Source organism: Ochotona curzoniae, unplaced genomic scaffold (genome assembly GCF_017591425.1).
Source record: "Ochotona curzoniae isolate NIBS_2020 unplaced genomic scaffold, NIBS_Ocur_1.0 contig_3498, whole genome shotgun sequence".
NCBI lineage: Eukaryota > Metazoa > Chordata > Mammalia > Lagomorpha > Ochotonidae > Ochotona > Ochotona curzoniae.
Window position 1 is genome coordinate 14,129,577 of NW_024465885.1, and position 17,147 is coordinate 14,146,723.

Sequence of the window (17,147 nt, forward strand, 5' to 3'; positions counted from 1 at the left end):
TTAAATTTATCTTGACAATAGGATGCTGGCGATAACAGACTTGTGACTGTTTATGAAGAACTGTACTATTATAGGGAAAATCAGTGTGTGTGGGTGGGGAGGGGATTTGGGAAGGATGTCAGGGAAACTCCAGAGTCTATGGAACTGTATCATAAAATAATAATAATGGGGCCCGGCAGTGTGGCCTAGCAGCTAAAGTCCTCACCTTGAACACACCAGAATCCCATATGAGTGCCAGTTCTAATCCCGGAGCCTCCACTTTCCATTCAGCTCCCTGCTTGTGGCCTGGGAAAGCAGTAGAGGATGGCCCAAAGCTTTGGGATCCTGCACCTGTGTGGGAGACCTGGAGGAATTTCCTGGCTCCTGGCTTCGGATGTGCACAGCAGCAGCCATTGCACTCACTTGGGGAGTGAATCATCGGACAGAAGATCTTCCTCTCTGTCTCTCCTCCTCTCTGTATATCTGACTTTGTAATAAAAATAAATAATAATGATAATGATAAAAAAAATTCAGCAAGCAAGTTAACAGATGAGCACTGTTACTTAACATTCTCTCCCTTTCAAATAAAATGGAATAAAAATTAAAACGAAATACAGGAGTTAGCCAATATCATGGAATCCATCGTGCTTCCTTCTTGCTCCTTTTCATTTCCTCTTCCTTTTTTGATATCCAAGTCCTTTAGGCATCAGTAAGTATAATCTGCTCATGTAGACTTCAACTCTTCTACATTCACCAACAATACGAGCTTTTTATCTTCTAACTTTAAATGAAACCCAATGATTCAGTCACTATGTATCCCTACCCAAGCAAAGGAATTGGGCATATGAACAAATACTTGCTAACCAAAAGTTAAGTTTACAATTAATATCCCAGGTGGGCATTTAGTGTGTCCAGCAATTTAGTGAAATTTGCCTGAAGATTCGCATTCCTACTCTCCAAGATGATAGTTTTATAACTTTCTGCCTACCATGTTACTTGCATTTTACCCCTATTCATGCTCACTCTTAAGATGGATGGGATGCTTCTGTTCATACCAATAGTCAATCCATTGGTATATCAACTTTTATCCCATCTCATGAATAAAACACCTTCACACATCAACTCGCTTCTTTCATCAGTATTTTGCCTTCAGAATACAAACACCTTACTTAGGAAAACAGGGACTGAAAGGTGACAAATTCAGAACCTGTGCTTTACGCTCGCCCCTCCCCCCAACCTACAGAAAGAAATGGGGCTTGATTTTGAAACATGCACTTTTTGACTTGAGAATTCCATTTCCAGGAGTGTAAATCACAGAAATTACATTAGTGCATAATCCCGATAAGCATGCTCCTTGCTACAGTAGTTGTAGAGGAGAAAAAGTTGAATATTTATAAAATTAAGTGAGAAAATAGTTTAACAGGGGGGAAAGGAAGAGAGCAGAGTACCCGTGGTACAACTGTCGAAACAAAAACTAAACAAAAGGGGAATGCATGTGTGAGAGGCAGTTGAGGCAAATGGTGGGAAGGTCAGATTACATAGGTTACTGCGCAGGGAAAAAGATGGTTCCTTTCTTAAAAGAATTCTCCTACAAATTACTTGATTTAAGCGATTAACATTTTAGAATGTCCTAATCATGTGCTAAAGAAAATATATATATATATACAATGTACATTTATTTGGATTTTCCCTATTACAAATGGAAACCTTCATCTTGTCTGAAGTTCTACTTTGCAAAGTTGCTGAAGCTTATCAGAAATACATCTCAGCCACTGCACGTGTCTGGAAAGTACTGTTTTCTAGAGAATATAGACAAGAAGTACTATAAGGATTTCTTTAAATATTCTGAATCTCAAGAACTCTCACTATTGCTATAGCTTTGCTAAGAATTGAGGGCCAATGTACCCTCTTTGACCACAGAAATATTTATGGACTACCATATTGTCCTTCACCTTTTTCTAGTTTTTTTTTCTTTTTTTTTAATCATAGTGTTTTATGTTTTTAGCATGAAAAGTCATGCACCTGTCATGCAGTCAGTTCTACTGCCAGAAACAAAACTGCTTATGAACACACACAAGTGCTTGCTGCAGAACACTGAAGGCACCGCTGTGAGAGGCACAGAAGGAGGGCCCTGCAAAGACAGGAAAAACCCTTCGCTTAAGGTTCCTGTCCCTGAAAGCTGACGTGCATCACACCCAAAGCTAGCTGATTTACTAACTTGCTCGTAGTCCTTAGAAACCACCTTGTGGGCTATGAATCTCAGTTTCTCACACTGGAGGACCCCCTTGCCTGCCTCAGCCAAACCTTTACATTGAAGTAACACAAACATAAATATGTACCTGATTTTTGGGAAACACTTTTGGAAAATGAAGCAGTTCATATGCTGCTGTTCTGATAATGAAAGGATCTAATATTCTGATTTGATAAGGTTTATAGATCAAGTTTAAGGCTGGTTCCTTCCAAAAGCCATTAGTGTCCTAAAAAAAAAAAAAGACACAAAACACAACACTGTAGGTGTTTTTTTTAAGGAAAAATCCTGAAGTTAATCTAAAGGCCAATCAGTGTTTCAAACTTACTATTTTGCTACCTGTCACCAGTGCCAGCAGCCACTTTAAGTCAAGTGGCTTAAAAACAGTGAGAATTGCAGTTGTATTGGGATCGTTGTGACTGGGATCTGAAAAAACAGATTCTGGATAAAAAAGTCGGAAGGTTGTTCTTCTCCCAACTTCTTCTTCATGCCCTAAAACAGGGCCATTATTCATTCTGTGGATAGTAAAACACACAAGGTTTATAGTCAAAGTGGTGTTTAAGTTCCCTTCACAATTCTCAGAGATTTCAGAAATAGACAAACTTCAGCCACAACACTACTAACTGAATGACCTCTTGCACCTACCGGTGAGAACGTAATTCCTTTTCATTAAAAAGCCACCTAGATCAAAGTCAGAAATGTTCATTTCTACATGAAAATTGTGGAACTAATGATAATTCCATGTTACCTCCAGGAAAAAAAGAAGGCTCCAAAAAAAACCCAGAAACAGAATAGAAGAGTTGAAAAAAAATATATTGGGGGACAACCACACAGACCTCTTGGATTTAGAGAAGAGCCCTAAAGTCCAGGGAGATAGTTATCTGTCCAAACCACAAGCAGCACACAGATGTGTACCTAAGTGACTGACACACAAGAAGAATCATGGTGAGGTTGATGGTCCCTCAAAATTGTTGTGCTCTGAAGTAAAGTAACCACACAAGCTTGCCTGCGTTACACATTCAAGCACAACTCAATGTATGTCTCTTGCAAGCATCAACTAAAGAACAACAAAGGATCTATTGTCGTCAAGGTTCGACCTGAGCTATGCAGGCACATACTGGAAAGGCATGCTACTAAAAGTGAATGCTTTGTTTCCAAAACAGTGTCCCCGGAGGAGGAGAAATACCGTTTTATCCTTTGACATCAACTACGTAATAAAGGTAGTCAGACTACTAAAATGGCATTCAAAATATTGCACATTCTTGGTGTTTTACCACCAAAGGCTTGCTGTGAATGTCAAGATAGTTTTGTAGATAAATTGCTACAGCTTCCTCAAAACGGATTAAAAAAAAAAAGAAGAAGGTTAGTCACTAGCCAATTTGTAATCCAGCAATGCCACTGAACACCTCATATCATCCTAATGGCTTTGCCGCAGCAAAATCACTTCCCCAAAAAGAGACTAAAAAAGCCACTCCTCACACACTTTCCCAGAAGATGGCCTTACTTTAACCTTTTACTGTGAAAGCAGAATTGGCAAAGCCCCTTATCCTGGGGACTCCTGAAAGCTGTAAACAAAATGGGTGGGGTGAGCTGCTTTCCATTTCAAATGCTGAACTCATCTGCTCTATACCCTATCACCTTGGTCCTTATCACACCAACCTCTTCCTCTACTTATTTCCATGAACTTGCCAACAAGTTCTAGCATCTCCTATCTTTGCAAAACAGATCCCTCTTGTTTCCGTAACCACTTCCAGCTACCACTTATCTCATTCATCAGCTCTCCTCTAGAGCAAAATTCCTCACAATAGTTGACTATGCTGGTTTCTCTATTTTTTCACGTCATTCCATCTTCAACTAGTCGCAGCTGGGTTCCTTGCCACATTATGCCTGTAAGTCTGTTTCATCACCAGTGTCACAGGGAGCTTCAGACTGCCAACTAGGTTATCACCTTTGTCCTTATCTTGGATGACCCCTCTCCAGCACTGGGTCACAGCTGATCCCTTCCCTCTGCTTTGAAACACTGGCTTTCCGCTTCTGTGGGCACCATCTCCTGATCTTCCTTCCACTTCACTGTTAAGTCCTCCTCACTTCTTCAGCTAAGCCTTCACTCAGCCTCTGGGTTCTGAGTGCCCCAGTTCTCAGTTATGGGCTTTTCTCTCTCTCTTAAGTCCTTCCCTGGGAACTTTCACCAAGTCTGTGGTTTAAATTCAGGACATAGGCTGCTCATGAGAGACTGCTAATCCAGCTTTCTACTTGACTTACCTGTTGTACATCTAATAAGCATCTCAAATCTAACACATTTATAGAGATTTTTTTTTGTTCTCTCTGCCTATATCCTTGCCTTGTCCAACTCAATAAATTATACCCACTCTTCAGCTAAATATCCTTAGCTGAAAAAAAAAATAAAAGAGCAGGAGCCATGATGGTTATTTCATTCTCATTATTCTTCACATCTAACAAAAATAACAACTCCTGATAATGCAACATGTGAAACATATTCAGAATCTATGCACTTAGTTCTCTCTCCCATGACAATTCGGTATCCACACACCACTCTTTCCTACTCAACAACAGCGACTCTAGTGGTCTCCTCTTTGCCACTCTTTTCCTTCTCATCCCATTGTCCGTGTTTCAACCAAAATATATTACACACATAACCAGAATGCTCTCCTGCTTAAAGACTTGCAACAGCTTCCTGCTACAATTAAGATAAACCCAAGCTCAAACTCCAGTTTAACCCTGGGTAGCCTGCTCCTTACCTACTTCTTCAACTTCTGAATTCATCACAACCCCTGGCCTCCTGCCCTCCAACCTCTCTAGATTTTTGCTTCTGCTTTTCGCAAACTCAGGACCATAGCCTCCTGAACACCTTCTGTAAGCATTCTCTCTGCCTGGTCTACTCTTCCCAAATCTCAATGTTACATAGGTTTGACCTAAATGGCTTCTCCAAGTGGTCATCCAAAGTATCCATTCAATTACTCTATCATATTTTTCAATTCCCCATATGGAATATATCTTTATGTTTTCCAGATATTAAAAGACTATTTTTTTTCCCTTTGTTAGATCATAGACTGTGCTTGGAGCAAGACTGCTACTTTTCTTATCTATTCCTATCTGTTCTGTGGTTAGAAGTGTGCTAGCATATAAAGGAAAGTTAATAAATATTTGCTAAATCAGTGATCTGAAATCTGGATCTAATTCTAGCCAACAAACAGAAGAAAAGTTTACATAGTTAAGTTCATAATGAATTCAACCCACTCCCCTCCTTTTCATAAAAGAGCTGTACAAAGGCAGGAAAGTATATTCTTAAGAAACAAGTCTAAACTATCAAACAGAAAATATATTTACCTTATTATTACATCATAGGAGTCGATTTTTTCTCCTAACGTCTTATTCTTCAAAATTCCTCCATTACCAACCACCACACACTTTTTACATGGCACACTGTTGAGCAAATAGACAAGCAAGAAATTGAGCAATCTTTCACAAAATGGGATGAATCCAAAGACTTGGTCCTAGTTTCAGAAACTCAATGCCAAATTTCACTGGTCACACAAGTACAGAAAACAGAACTTATTGTGACATAGAAATCTTGATATGTATTAGAAAAATGTGAACGCCAATAAATAGCAGATTGTAAAACATATTGTCATTGTCAGCAACTATTAACTTATCATTTCATATACATTTGAGTCACATAGCTATGCCCTGAGATAAGTCATCCTGGTGCTCCCAGTGCTCAAATCCGGAAGCTCAGAAAACTATCACATGTCATTTAAAAGTCAAACTCTAGAGAGATGAAATGAACCTTTCAATCTAGTCTATAAAAGTAGCCCTTCACCTCTCTATGTTGATACTAATAAAAGCATGTTTATATTACTCATGAGGGCACTTCAAAAAGTCTATAGAAAATACAATTTGCAGTGTATTTTCATGCAAAATATTTTTGAAATCCATGCATATCAGAGTTCCACTCATGATATACGTGTCCAATAGAAAATGTGCATAGAGCTAGAAACTTTTTCATTAAAATAAACTTTCCTATTGTAGATTGTGCTGCTGTAAATATAGGATTACAGACCCCCTAATCATATGCAGTTTTCATTTCCTTTGGATATATTCCTAGGAGTGGGATAGCTGGGCCATATGGCAGGTTTATTTGCAATTTTCCAAGCACTCTCCATACTGATTTCCATAGTGGTTGTACTAGCCTGCACTCCCACCAGCAGTGAAGGAGGAGGGTGCCTTTCTCCCCACATCCATGCCAGTAGGTGTTGTTAGTAGAGTTTTTTTTTTTAAGATTTATTTATTTTCTTTGGAAAGGCGGGTATGTGCAGAGAGGAGGATGAGAGAGAGAGAGGAAGATCTTTCATCTGATGGTTCACTCCCCAAGCAGCCGCAACGGCTGGAGCTGAGCCAATCCGAAGCCAGGAGCCAGGAGCTCTTCCGCGTCTCCCACGCGGGTGCAGGGTTCTAAGGCTTTGGGCCATCCTCGACTGCCTTCCCAGGCCACAAGCAGGGAGCTGGATGGGAAGGAGAGCCACCGGAATTAGAACCGGCACTTATATGGGATCCTGGGGTGTGCAAGTCGAAGACTTTAACCACTATGCTATCGCACCAGGCCCATTACTAGAGTTTTGAATGTAAGCCAACCTCTCTGGAGTTAGGTGGTACCCCAATTTTGTTTTCATTTGTCTCTCCCTGATGGCTAGGGAGCCTGAGCATTTTTTCATATGTCTGTTAGCCATTTGGATCTGTTCTTTTGAAAAATGTTCGTTCATTTGCTTTGCCCATTTTTTCAGTTTTTTTTTTTTTTAAATTTTCTGTCCCTGGGTTTCTGAAGCTCTTTGTAAATCCTGGATATTAGTGCCCTATCAGTTGTGTAGTGTGCAAAATTTTTCTCCTATTGATTGGCTGCTTTTTCACTTTGTCGATCATTTCCTTTGCTGTGCAGAAGCTTTTTAGTTTGATGTAGTCCTATTTGTTTATTTTGTCATTGCCTGCCTGTGCTTTTGGCATCTTTTCTAAGCACAATCAGCAACAGCAAAGACATGGAGAAAAAAAAAAAAAAGCAGATGCCCATCCAAAGAGGAGTCATTAAAAAAAATTGTGGTAATCTTACTCAGCCATTAAAAAGAATGAAATTATACCATTTGCAACTAGATGATTCTAACTAGAGACCATTATGCTCAGGGAAATAAGCCAATCCCCAAAACACAAATACCATATATTCTCTCTAATATAAAGAAACCATCATGCAGCTTGGAATGTATAGTGATGGAGTAATAGAGACTACCATGTCCTGGTGTGAAGACACAATGCAACATGCATCCCTACTCCCAAATCAAAGATGGACTCCCATATCTAGACCATGGGTTGTCTGACATTGTGCCAGCAGTGTCGGGGCACACTTAAATAACAGACTGATAGAATTATAACTCCTTATTAAGGCCTATACTATTGTAACAATATGGGTATAAGCAGGAGATGGGAATCCCAGACTCCACAGAATTGTACCATAAAATTCAAAATTAAAAATAAAAATTAAAGAAAAACAAACTTTCCTTTAATTCCATTTCTGCAAACTTTTTTGAAATCCCCTCATACATATTTTTGACAGTGTTTCAACATTGTTTTGAGGATTACAACTCTGGCTGTGTGTAGAGATGGACAATTTGAAATTGGTGGGAAAGTGTGACTTTCTGTATTCTGTTCATGTCCACTTGAATACCACATACTGGTTGTTGGCACTGAACCACTACAAAAATGAACTTCAACATATATTACTAAATAAGAACTTAAAGCTGGAGTACAAAGGGGAACTTCTTGTGGCTGGCTAGGATCTGCCTAAAACCATATCATTTTGCTCTCAGCAAACAAAGCTCTGGTCCGGCAGTCCACCAGCTTTTAGCATTAAGAGATCAGGCCCAGAGAAAGAACAAACATAGCCCATATGCCTTCCCCTCTAGGGAACAAAACTGTAAAAGAGTTTGTTGAAGTTTTCATTTTTGCAACACAAAAGTCCAAAGAAAAACAGTGCTCCCTAAGAAACACAAAATAAGCAAATTAGGAAGTAGTGAAATCTTACAAAGACTGTACAGTGCTTGCTTTGGCAGCACATATACTAAAATTGGAATGATAAACAATTTAACAAAACAAATACTGTACAGCCTAGGGCCCGGTGCAGTGGCACTCTGGTTAAGGTCCTCGCCTTACACGCCTGGGATCCCATATGGGCGCCTGTTCTAATCCCGGCAGCCCCTGCTTCCCATCCAGCTCCCTGCCTGTGGCCTGGGAAAGCAGTCGAGGACGGCCCAAAGCTTTGGGACCCTGCACACACGTGGGAGACCCGAAAGAGGCTCCTGGCTTTGGATCGGCATAGCATCGGCCGTTGCGCTCACTTGGGGAGTGTATCAACGGACGGAAGATCTTCCTCTCTGTCTCTCCTCTCTGTATATCCGCCTTTCCAATATAAATAAAATAAATCTTAACAAAAAAACTGTACAGCCTTAAATCCTACAGAATTCAGGAACTTTTTAGAAGAGTGAAGCATTGGCTTTGTCAGATTAAGAAAAGACAACATACACATTTCCGCACTGGTACGTCATCCAACTTAATGGATAATCTGTATAGCCCATCTCTAAGATGCAATACAAATTCAAAAATATTTTAAACAGATTTAAAGCAGAGCTCTTTGTTCTCAAATATTAGAGTGAGTTTCACATAAATTAATTTCTATTTCATCAGACAAGGACAATTATCACTAGTTTCCCAGGAGGTAAAGGAACTGGGGGATGTGCTAGAAGCCTCCCATCATGGACTTGTCACAAGTCACAGTGTGTTCCATATGTCTCTAACGAAGAAAATATTTCTATCAATTGGACCTCAACTCCAATTCCAGGACACCAATTCAGATTCTCCTCTCAGGCCATGGTTGAGACGAGAATATGGTTAAACATTCAAAAGCCCTCTTCTCAGGGTGTGATGGCCTTTATCCTCGCCAGATCCCTCCCAGCATGGCTCTCCAACAGGGTGTTCATTCCCACACCCTCAGCTCACAAGACCTTTCCCTAAGCTCCAGGTCAGCGTGTCATGTAAAAGAGAGGCTGAACCTCCTAAGCTGGCTCCATCTCCAGGCAGGGAATACTGAGCAAAGGTGGAGATTGGGGAGGTGGCGATTGGGAGTAGACAAGGATTGGAATAATAACTGTTCCTCTGAGATAACCTGTATGGAGTGAGGAAGAAATATCTAGAATGGTGGTAACAGACTGCCCACAATGGAGGCCAGCCTACTCCCTGGCAAGGGGAATAAGCCCTCTGCCCAGAGTCCAGGTAACCGAGAGGCCGAAGGATCCATCTCACCCAGGAGTCCTTGATCGGACACCAGCATCAACTCGAACTACTCCACGCACACAGGGCCAAAGAGTACATGTACAGCCACCAGGATATGCCCAGAGTTATTAATCCAGAATCTCAATGAAATACCTGTCCCCAAAGCAGAATACATGGCATATAATGAGGATCATATCTAATGCTACAAGCCATTTTGAGCATGGCCCGAAGATGACTAATTGCAATCATATTTATAACTAATACCTGTGGTTCTACCATGGATCTGGAAAATATGAAATGGTATAAATAAACTATTGAAAACACATTCCTCACAACTCACTGTTTTCTTCATTTCTCCCCACGAGATTCCCACAGGCTGTGAAGGAACAGATTTGGCTTAATTCAGTTGGCCTGGGCTCCTGTATGCCGCTGCCTCCTTACAGTGTAAAATAGTGACTATCAGTGGCCTTTCAATGACTGTTAAACTTCATCATATTTAATTAACACAGTTTTCATGCACTGAACTCTGAGTCCCTAGTGTCACATCTCTGTGTCAACTTTAATCACTTCCTGATTCACAGGTATTCTGAAATGGGTTTGGTTGTTCCACTAAGTGTGCGGAGGTCATTCTCTCTGTGTCTGAAGAAGCATGTGCCTGTTAACTCCTCCCCTATCTTGGCAACAGGTAAGTCTATGCACGTGTCCCCAAACCTGCTCACCCAGAAAAAAGAATAATTCCCGAGTGCTGAACCTGTTAATGGAAAACCTGCCAGCTGCTAAAATAGTTCTGGTAAGAGATTATACTTTCCCCAGGTGAAAGGTGAAAGGTAAAAGGCACGCTTGTTATAGTTAGAAAAAGTCAGAAGGGTCCCTGCTCTCCAGAGGGAAATGACAACACAATCAGTGCAGAAGGTCAACCAGAGCCATTCCTTTCAGAGGATCTCCTCTTCTGAGCTCTTTTTGGTATTCACTTATTCTTTGCCCAGCAACAAACATGTTAAAACATAGGGTCCCCTTGAGTGTGACAGTGCATAGTACACCCTACCAACCATGTTTCTCACACTCATTACACCATACACCTTGTTAGACAGACTCCTGGCCTTTGTAAGCCTATAATAGTAATCTTATTTCTGCTGCCAGTCACTGGTTTGGGGATAACCATGTAACTATGGGAAATAGAACATTATAGAAGGGGTCAGCATAGCAGCACAGGAAACTAATCCTCCACCCTGTGGCACTGACATTCCATAGAGGTGCTGGTTTGTGACCTGGCTGCTCCACTTCCAATTCAGCTGTTAGCTGGTGATCTGGGAAAGCATGGAGCATGGCATAAGTGCCCAAGTCCTTAGGCTCTTACATCCATGTGGGAGACCCAGAAGAATTTCCAGGTTGCCAGCTTGAAATCAGCTCAGCTCTAGCTGAGCTGTTGCAGTCATTTGGGGAGTACCAGTGGATGGAAGGCCTTCCTAACTGTCTCTCCATCTCTCTGTAAAATCTGCCTTTCTCATAAAAATACATTAAAAATATCTTTCTTAAAGTCGGCTGCATGGTTTTAGAAAGATTTTGCCACTGGTAAAACAATTGTTGAGCGAGTACCTTCTTTTTCACCTATCCATTTTGAAACTCAGGGGAAATGAGTATTACAGAAAAGCTACCTTGCAGGCCTAACATCATTGAGCCACTAATTCATCCCCACTACCAGAGCCACTCTAACAGATGATGAGGTTGTGCACAGTCCAACTTGAGGAGGCATCATTCAAACAACTTTGTGGGGAACTGGCACTCTCTGGACTTACATGACTGCCATGTGTGACGCCCTGAGCAGGATGCCTGCAGGAACCAGACAGCTATGCAAAATGGGGCATGGTAAATATTTACTTGTTTAAATCATGTTTAGGAAATTACTGCTTGTACCCAGAAGACCTAAAACACAATGCAAGAGACTTGGGGGTGGAGACCTGGCTTTTAGTTCTGTCTCCCCCATTCTCTGGGAGTTTGGCCTAGTAATGGGATTACTGTGCTTTCCTTTTGGTAGAGCAGGAGTCATGGAAGCCTTGAATGTTGCTCCTCACTTAGCAAATGCCATTTCCTCTAGTCAATCTTACCAGACACCTTACTACAACAGATACTAGAAGACAGATGATGGCTGCACCTGCAACTTCACTCCATGTGACTCACCCTGTTGATCACAACTTTCCCTGAGATGCCAGTTCTCTTGTGGTAGAAAGACTGAAGTGTAAAGAAACTACGCAACAGAAGGATATCTAGAATAGCAACACAGACATTGACGTTCCTTGTGACATTAAAACTTCTTTCTATAAGTATACTGCCGATGCTTAATTTCTTTTTTTACATTTTCCAAGGGGGTGTTCTTGATAACCAATTTAATCCAACTCTGTTGTTGATGACATAATGAATTCTACATGAGTAACTAACCAGGAAGCGTCTACATTCCTCTAGCAGCTAGCTGACTTGACACAGGTGCTTCCGTTCTGTGTAGTTACTGTACAACCACCTATTCCCCAGGACTGCAGCACTTGTCACATAGCCTGGCCTGCCTTCCGAATCCAGTGCTGTGGGGGTTGGGGAACAGTTTGTGTCTTTAAACTACAGGCAAAGATTTTGCGCTTTGGGTTTCCTATGGCTTCTGGATGACAAGAGGATGTGCTCTCACTGGTGAGAAAGCAATGACATAAGGAGTGAGGATTTGAAAAGCATTACTTTTTTGTGACACAATTCCCTTAAAACATCCATATCTTTAGTGGTTCTGTTAAACAGGGCAGCCTTGTGTTGGTGTGTTTTGGAGAATTAAGGGAAAAGACCTGAGTTCTTTGCTTTATGCTGTTGCTGTTGATCTCTCAGGAATTCAGGTCTCGTGCCTTATTCTCTCATCTGCAGTAAGGGCTAATTTCTTAGTCCATACTTCAGCTAGGTGGAGCCTTGTGATTCACACTTAACCATTACCATGTAATCAGTTTCCAGTAAATGTTTGCTAACAAGTTCTCCGGAGTAACAATGAGGAAAGCCCTGATTTCCAGCACTTGCCAGTTTCCATGGTATAAATAAATACTCCCATCATGACCAATTTCAAACATCTACCTTGATAGCACCGAGGAAGGTCCTGGGAAGCAATGCTCCTTTCTCAAGTTGGTGTTAACTGGCTCCAGCGTGTCACTGGATGTAAAGTATTACATGTGATTCTGTAGTACATGTGATAAAGAAGGATGAAGTACATTTCAAAGCATGGGGATAGGCCCTTTCCCCTTTCCGTGTCACTGATGGCAAGAACAAAGGTGTGTTTCATGGAACTCCAACCATTGCTATGGACCCTACAGAGGAAGCTGTGAATGTCAAGGATTGGCAGAGACACAGCAGACAAGCAGCCACTGATGACCCTGGGCCAGTTCTAGAAACCTGCAAACATCATATACCTGAAAACTTGGAGAAAGAGAAAATCACCTATTTTATACCTATCATAGTGAGATCTATTCCAATGCAGGGCCTCCTGTGTACTGGTCATGCCATCTGCAAAACACTAGCACTTTAAACTGGTGGCATCTTCAAGAATTCAGATGAAAAACAACAACAAAATGTCTAAAACTTTCCAGAAGGAAAAAGAGGGATAGAGGGAAAATAAAATTTAGGGAAAAGATTTATGCTTTGTGACTATGCAGAAGCAAGCCACGTGTTTTCCAGAGCACAGATGGGGAGGACCACACAGGGAGCAAGGCCAGAAGTTGCACAGACATCAGTGGAGAGTGCAGAATAAAAGCAAAAGGGATTGAACAAGCTGATTGCAACTCTCTCAACCCCAATCCCTGTCTTTGACCTTTAGGCACACAGATAAAGAGCAAGCCAGCTTATGCCAACAAGGCTCCCTCCTGCTGCCAAAGCCACAGGCCTGGGCCTTAAGTAGGAGTCTCTCAACCAAGGGGAGTCTAAATTTTCTGCCTAAAAAAGGCTGTCCTCAGACATCTTTCTTTCTGCGCATCTTTCCTGGGCCTGCAGGAGAAAATGGGAGATTGACAAAGGCCATTCAGGGAACAAACTGGGTTGAGTAAGTGGCAATATTAAAGCAGTTTTAACATATTCTTTTTTTCTGGGGTTCATTGGAAGTTGATTACTTAGGTAATTACATTTAATTAAAATGAATGACAGGTAATTAAATATAATTTTGTAAATTTACATTACATGGTAGTCACCAGACAAATGCAGAATGGCTTATTTAAAATATAGTTACCTATATGAGGGCCAGAGTGTAAAGGTTAATGGTCCTGAGCCACCAGCATCTGATATAGGTGCTGATTTTGTTATTAACAGCTCTACTTCTGATCCAGCTCCCTGCTTATGACCTGCAAAACCAGCGGCCAATGGCCCAGGTCCTTGGACCTCTGTACCTACATGGAGACCCAGAAGCAGCTTCAGGTTCCTGGATTTAAACTAGCTAAACTCCAGCTGCTATGGCCATTTGAAGAATGAATGAGCAGATGGAAGATGTGTCTCTCTTTCTCTCTAACTTTCAAATAAAAATGAAACAAGCCTTTAAAAAAATACACAAAATAAATGTAGAAAAAATTTAGTGTTAAATATTAATCCTTCCCAAAATTCAAGTGTTATGCAAATAGAATATTTCCATAGTCATCTTCTTTTAAAAAAGATTTGGATTTTTTTTTTTTTTGGAAAGGCAATTTTGCAGAGAAGGAGATATAGAGAGAAACATCTGTTCGCTGGATAATCCCCCAGGTGGCCACAATGGCTAGAGCTGAGCCAATCTGAAGCCAGAAGCTAGAAGCTTCTTCCAAGTCCCACATGTGGGTATAGGGCCTCAAGGCTTTGGGCTACCCTTCATTGCTTTCCCAGGCCACAAGCAGGGAGCTGGATGGGAAGAGGAGCAGCTGGGACACGATCAGTATCCATATAGGATCCCAGCATATGAGAGCATATGAGAGACAAAGATTCAGCCATTAAGCCATCTCACCAGGCCCATATCTATTTTCAAAATTGTCTTTCTGAAATCTCTAGCGGATACATATACATAAGCCAAACAATTCAATAAATATGACACAGAAAACCCTGTAGCACTGGCCTCACTCACTGGAGACACTACAGGAATACCTGCCTTTCACTCTGTGTATAGAATCTCTGGCTTGCATTTATTCCACTTACATTTTAAATTGGCAATTTCAGACAAAGGACTGAAGTGTATTCAAGCACAATTTTCAATCCACTATCTCCCAGTATGGTTAATGCTGAGAAATGGGCATAGGTTAATAGTGAAGAGTCAGGGGGGATTCACTTTGAGCAATGGGAATGGAGAGGAAGACAAGAGTTTAAGTCAGCAAGAAGACAGGAAATAGCCTGGCCAAGGCACACACGAATGGATAAGCACTTGGAGGCATAGTGGCTACGGAGGCAACTAAATAAAGCACAGTCTAATTCTAAAATAGAAGGCAGGCAAGCAGGAAGCTTCCAGTCACATGCCCTCAAGCATCACATTTACAGGGCCACCATCTTTACAGATAACTGAGAAACTTGCTGAAAATATAGAAGAAAAACCTATTACTGTTCTTAACTCCAGATACTGGAGTTAGAACTCTTTAGGTTAATATCCCAGCACTGGTGTTTACCAGTTGTAATAAACTGTGTCCATTTACCAAGCAAGCTTCAGTTTCTCTGTTTACAAAATCATAGAGAACGGACATCATGTCCAAATTAAAAGTGTACAAAATAATATTCTACAAATGAGAGCAACAAAACAGTTCAAGTTGGAAAAAAGACAAGGTTTCTGTTGATCAAGCTGAAATTGATTAGGTGGACAGCATAGTTTTAAATTATAAATTATAATAAATAGAAATGAAGACATAGTATTCATTTTAATGAATAATAATGAAGACATATTGATCATTTAAATCTGTGACAGGGAAAAAAAAAAAAGATTAAATTGGGACTAATGCTATCCCCTCCTGCTCTGTTCTAGAAATTCCATCTCTACTTCCCTATCTCTACCTCCTACCCTATCTTCAGCATCCACCAGACAGCACCTCTGCTCCCTCAAGGAAAACTTGAAATTCTGCCATTTTCCTTTGTAATGAATACATGACACCAATAGACTGCTCATATTATTGGCCTGGCCCACTACCCATATTCTAATGTAGATTATAATGCAATATTATAATGCAATTTATTCTTGTATGATAAATCTACTTCTAACATAAGTCTATCCACAGAGAAGCCTTCCTTTGGCAATTCGGTTTCCATGGGATTCACTTAAGAGAAAAATTTTCTAAAAACTACATTAAAATTGTGATCAGAAAATTTATTTATGAGCAAGCTATTTGCTACATTCAAATACAACTCTGAATAGAAAGAAAAAGATGCTGCCCCAATCCAGTGTTAACAAGTGAACCAAAAGAATATTCATGAATAGTGTGGAGAATGTAGAGGAAGGTATGGAGATAGCCCTTGAGCGGGGACTGGGAGGTCATCAACAGCAGGTTGGAATTAATTCTTTAATAGTAACAGCTTAGAAAATAGGAACATGGATTAAAATTGTCCTTACTTAGGACAGCTCATCATCCAGATTCTCCTCAAACTTCTGAGCCAACTAGTTATACAGGTTCTAAACTCATCGGATGGCGTATTTCTAGTGTTCTTCCAGAACTACTCAATGTTTTAGTTAGGAAAAAAAAATAATACAGGATTAAACTGAACAGATACACCTTATATCTCTTGCGGTAGGTATTTTGAACTATTTTACCCAAAACAACAAATCAGCCAGAGCAAGGAAACAGACTCACTTGTCAAACTCATCAAAGAGATCACAACTCTGCAGTTTTGAAAGAGCAAGTCGAAAATATTCCGCTAGAAAGAGAAATGGAATATTGTTAATTGAGACAATAAAAACGAAACGGCTTCTCAGGGACAGAGTAAGCCACAGTGCTTTCTCCCCACCAAACCCATTTCCAAATGGCACAGCCACATTTAATTTGCTCTGTGAAATACCAAGGATATGACTGCAATTATGTATTACGGTACATTCAAAATGGCTTATGTTCTAAGGACACTTTCCAATCCTTATCCCCCTAAAACAAAGGCTTAATATGACAATAGTCATTACAAAATAATTGCAAAACTAGCAGTGTGAGAGTATTCTGAAACTGAAGTTAAAAACTGGAGTTGAAATAGTTTAAATCAACTAGCTCATCAAATTGCTCATTTTTGTGTTTTTAAAATATTTTTCAAACAGAAAGCATCCTAGGATCAATTGAACACTGTATCACAATATTGCAAATCCATCATAATTTGGGCATTTAAGATCTCTCAAAAATCTTGGAATAGAGACCAGCACTTTGGCAAAGCAGATTAAACCACCATTTGCACTGCTGGCAAACAATATGGGTGCTGCTCCAGCTTTCTGCTAATGTGCCTTGGTGAGCAACAGCACATGGCTCGAGCGCTAGGGCTCCTTTCACTCACATGGGAGTCCTGTGTGAAGCTCCAGGCTCCTGACTTTGAGCTGGCTCAGGCTTGGCTATTGCAGCCAGTTGGGGAGTGAACCAGCAGGATATGGAAGATCTCTGTAACTCTA

The 17,147-nt window shown here is 40.7% G+C and overlaps 1 protein-coding gene across 8 annotated transcripts in view; it reads right to left on the reverse strand.

The window, feature by feature from the left end:
* ST3GAL6 (ST3 beta-galactoside alpha-2,3-sialyltransferase 6) overlaps positions 1-17,147 on the reverse strand; it is a 65,368-nt gene that overhangs the window by 4,519 nt on the left and 43,702 nt on the right. For 7 of the 8 annotated variants that reach the window (XM_040980591.1, XM_040980593.1, XM_040980587.1 and 4 more), the window contains 4 exons: positions 16,357-16,420; positions 5,576-5,671; positions 2,556-2,742; positions 2,319-2,456 (listed from right to left, as the gene is read on the reverse strand). In XM_040980591.1, the coding sequence (XP_040836525.1) occupies positions 2,319-2,456; positions 2,556-2,742; positions 5,576-5,671; positions 16,357-16,420 (485 nt within the window). Of the gene's footprint in view, positions 1-1,784; positions 2,111-2,318; positions 2,457-2,555; positions 2,743-5,575; positions 5,672-16,356; positions 16,421-17,147 lie in introns of those variants that run through there. The other variant, XM_040980594.1, reaches the window with a different exon arrangement.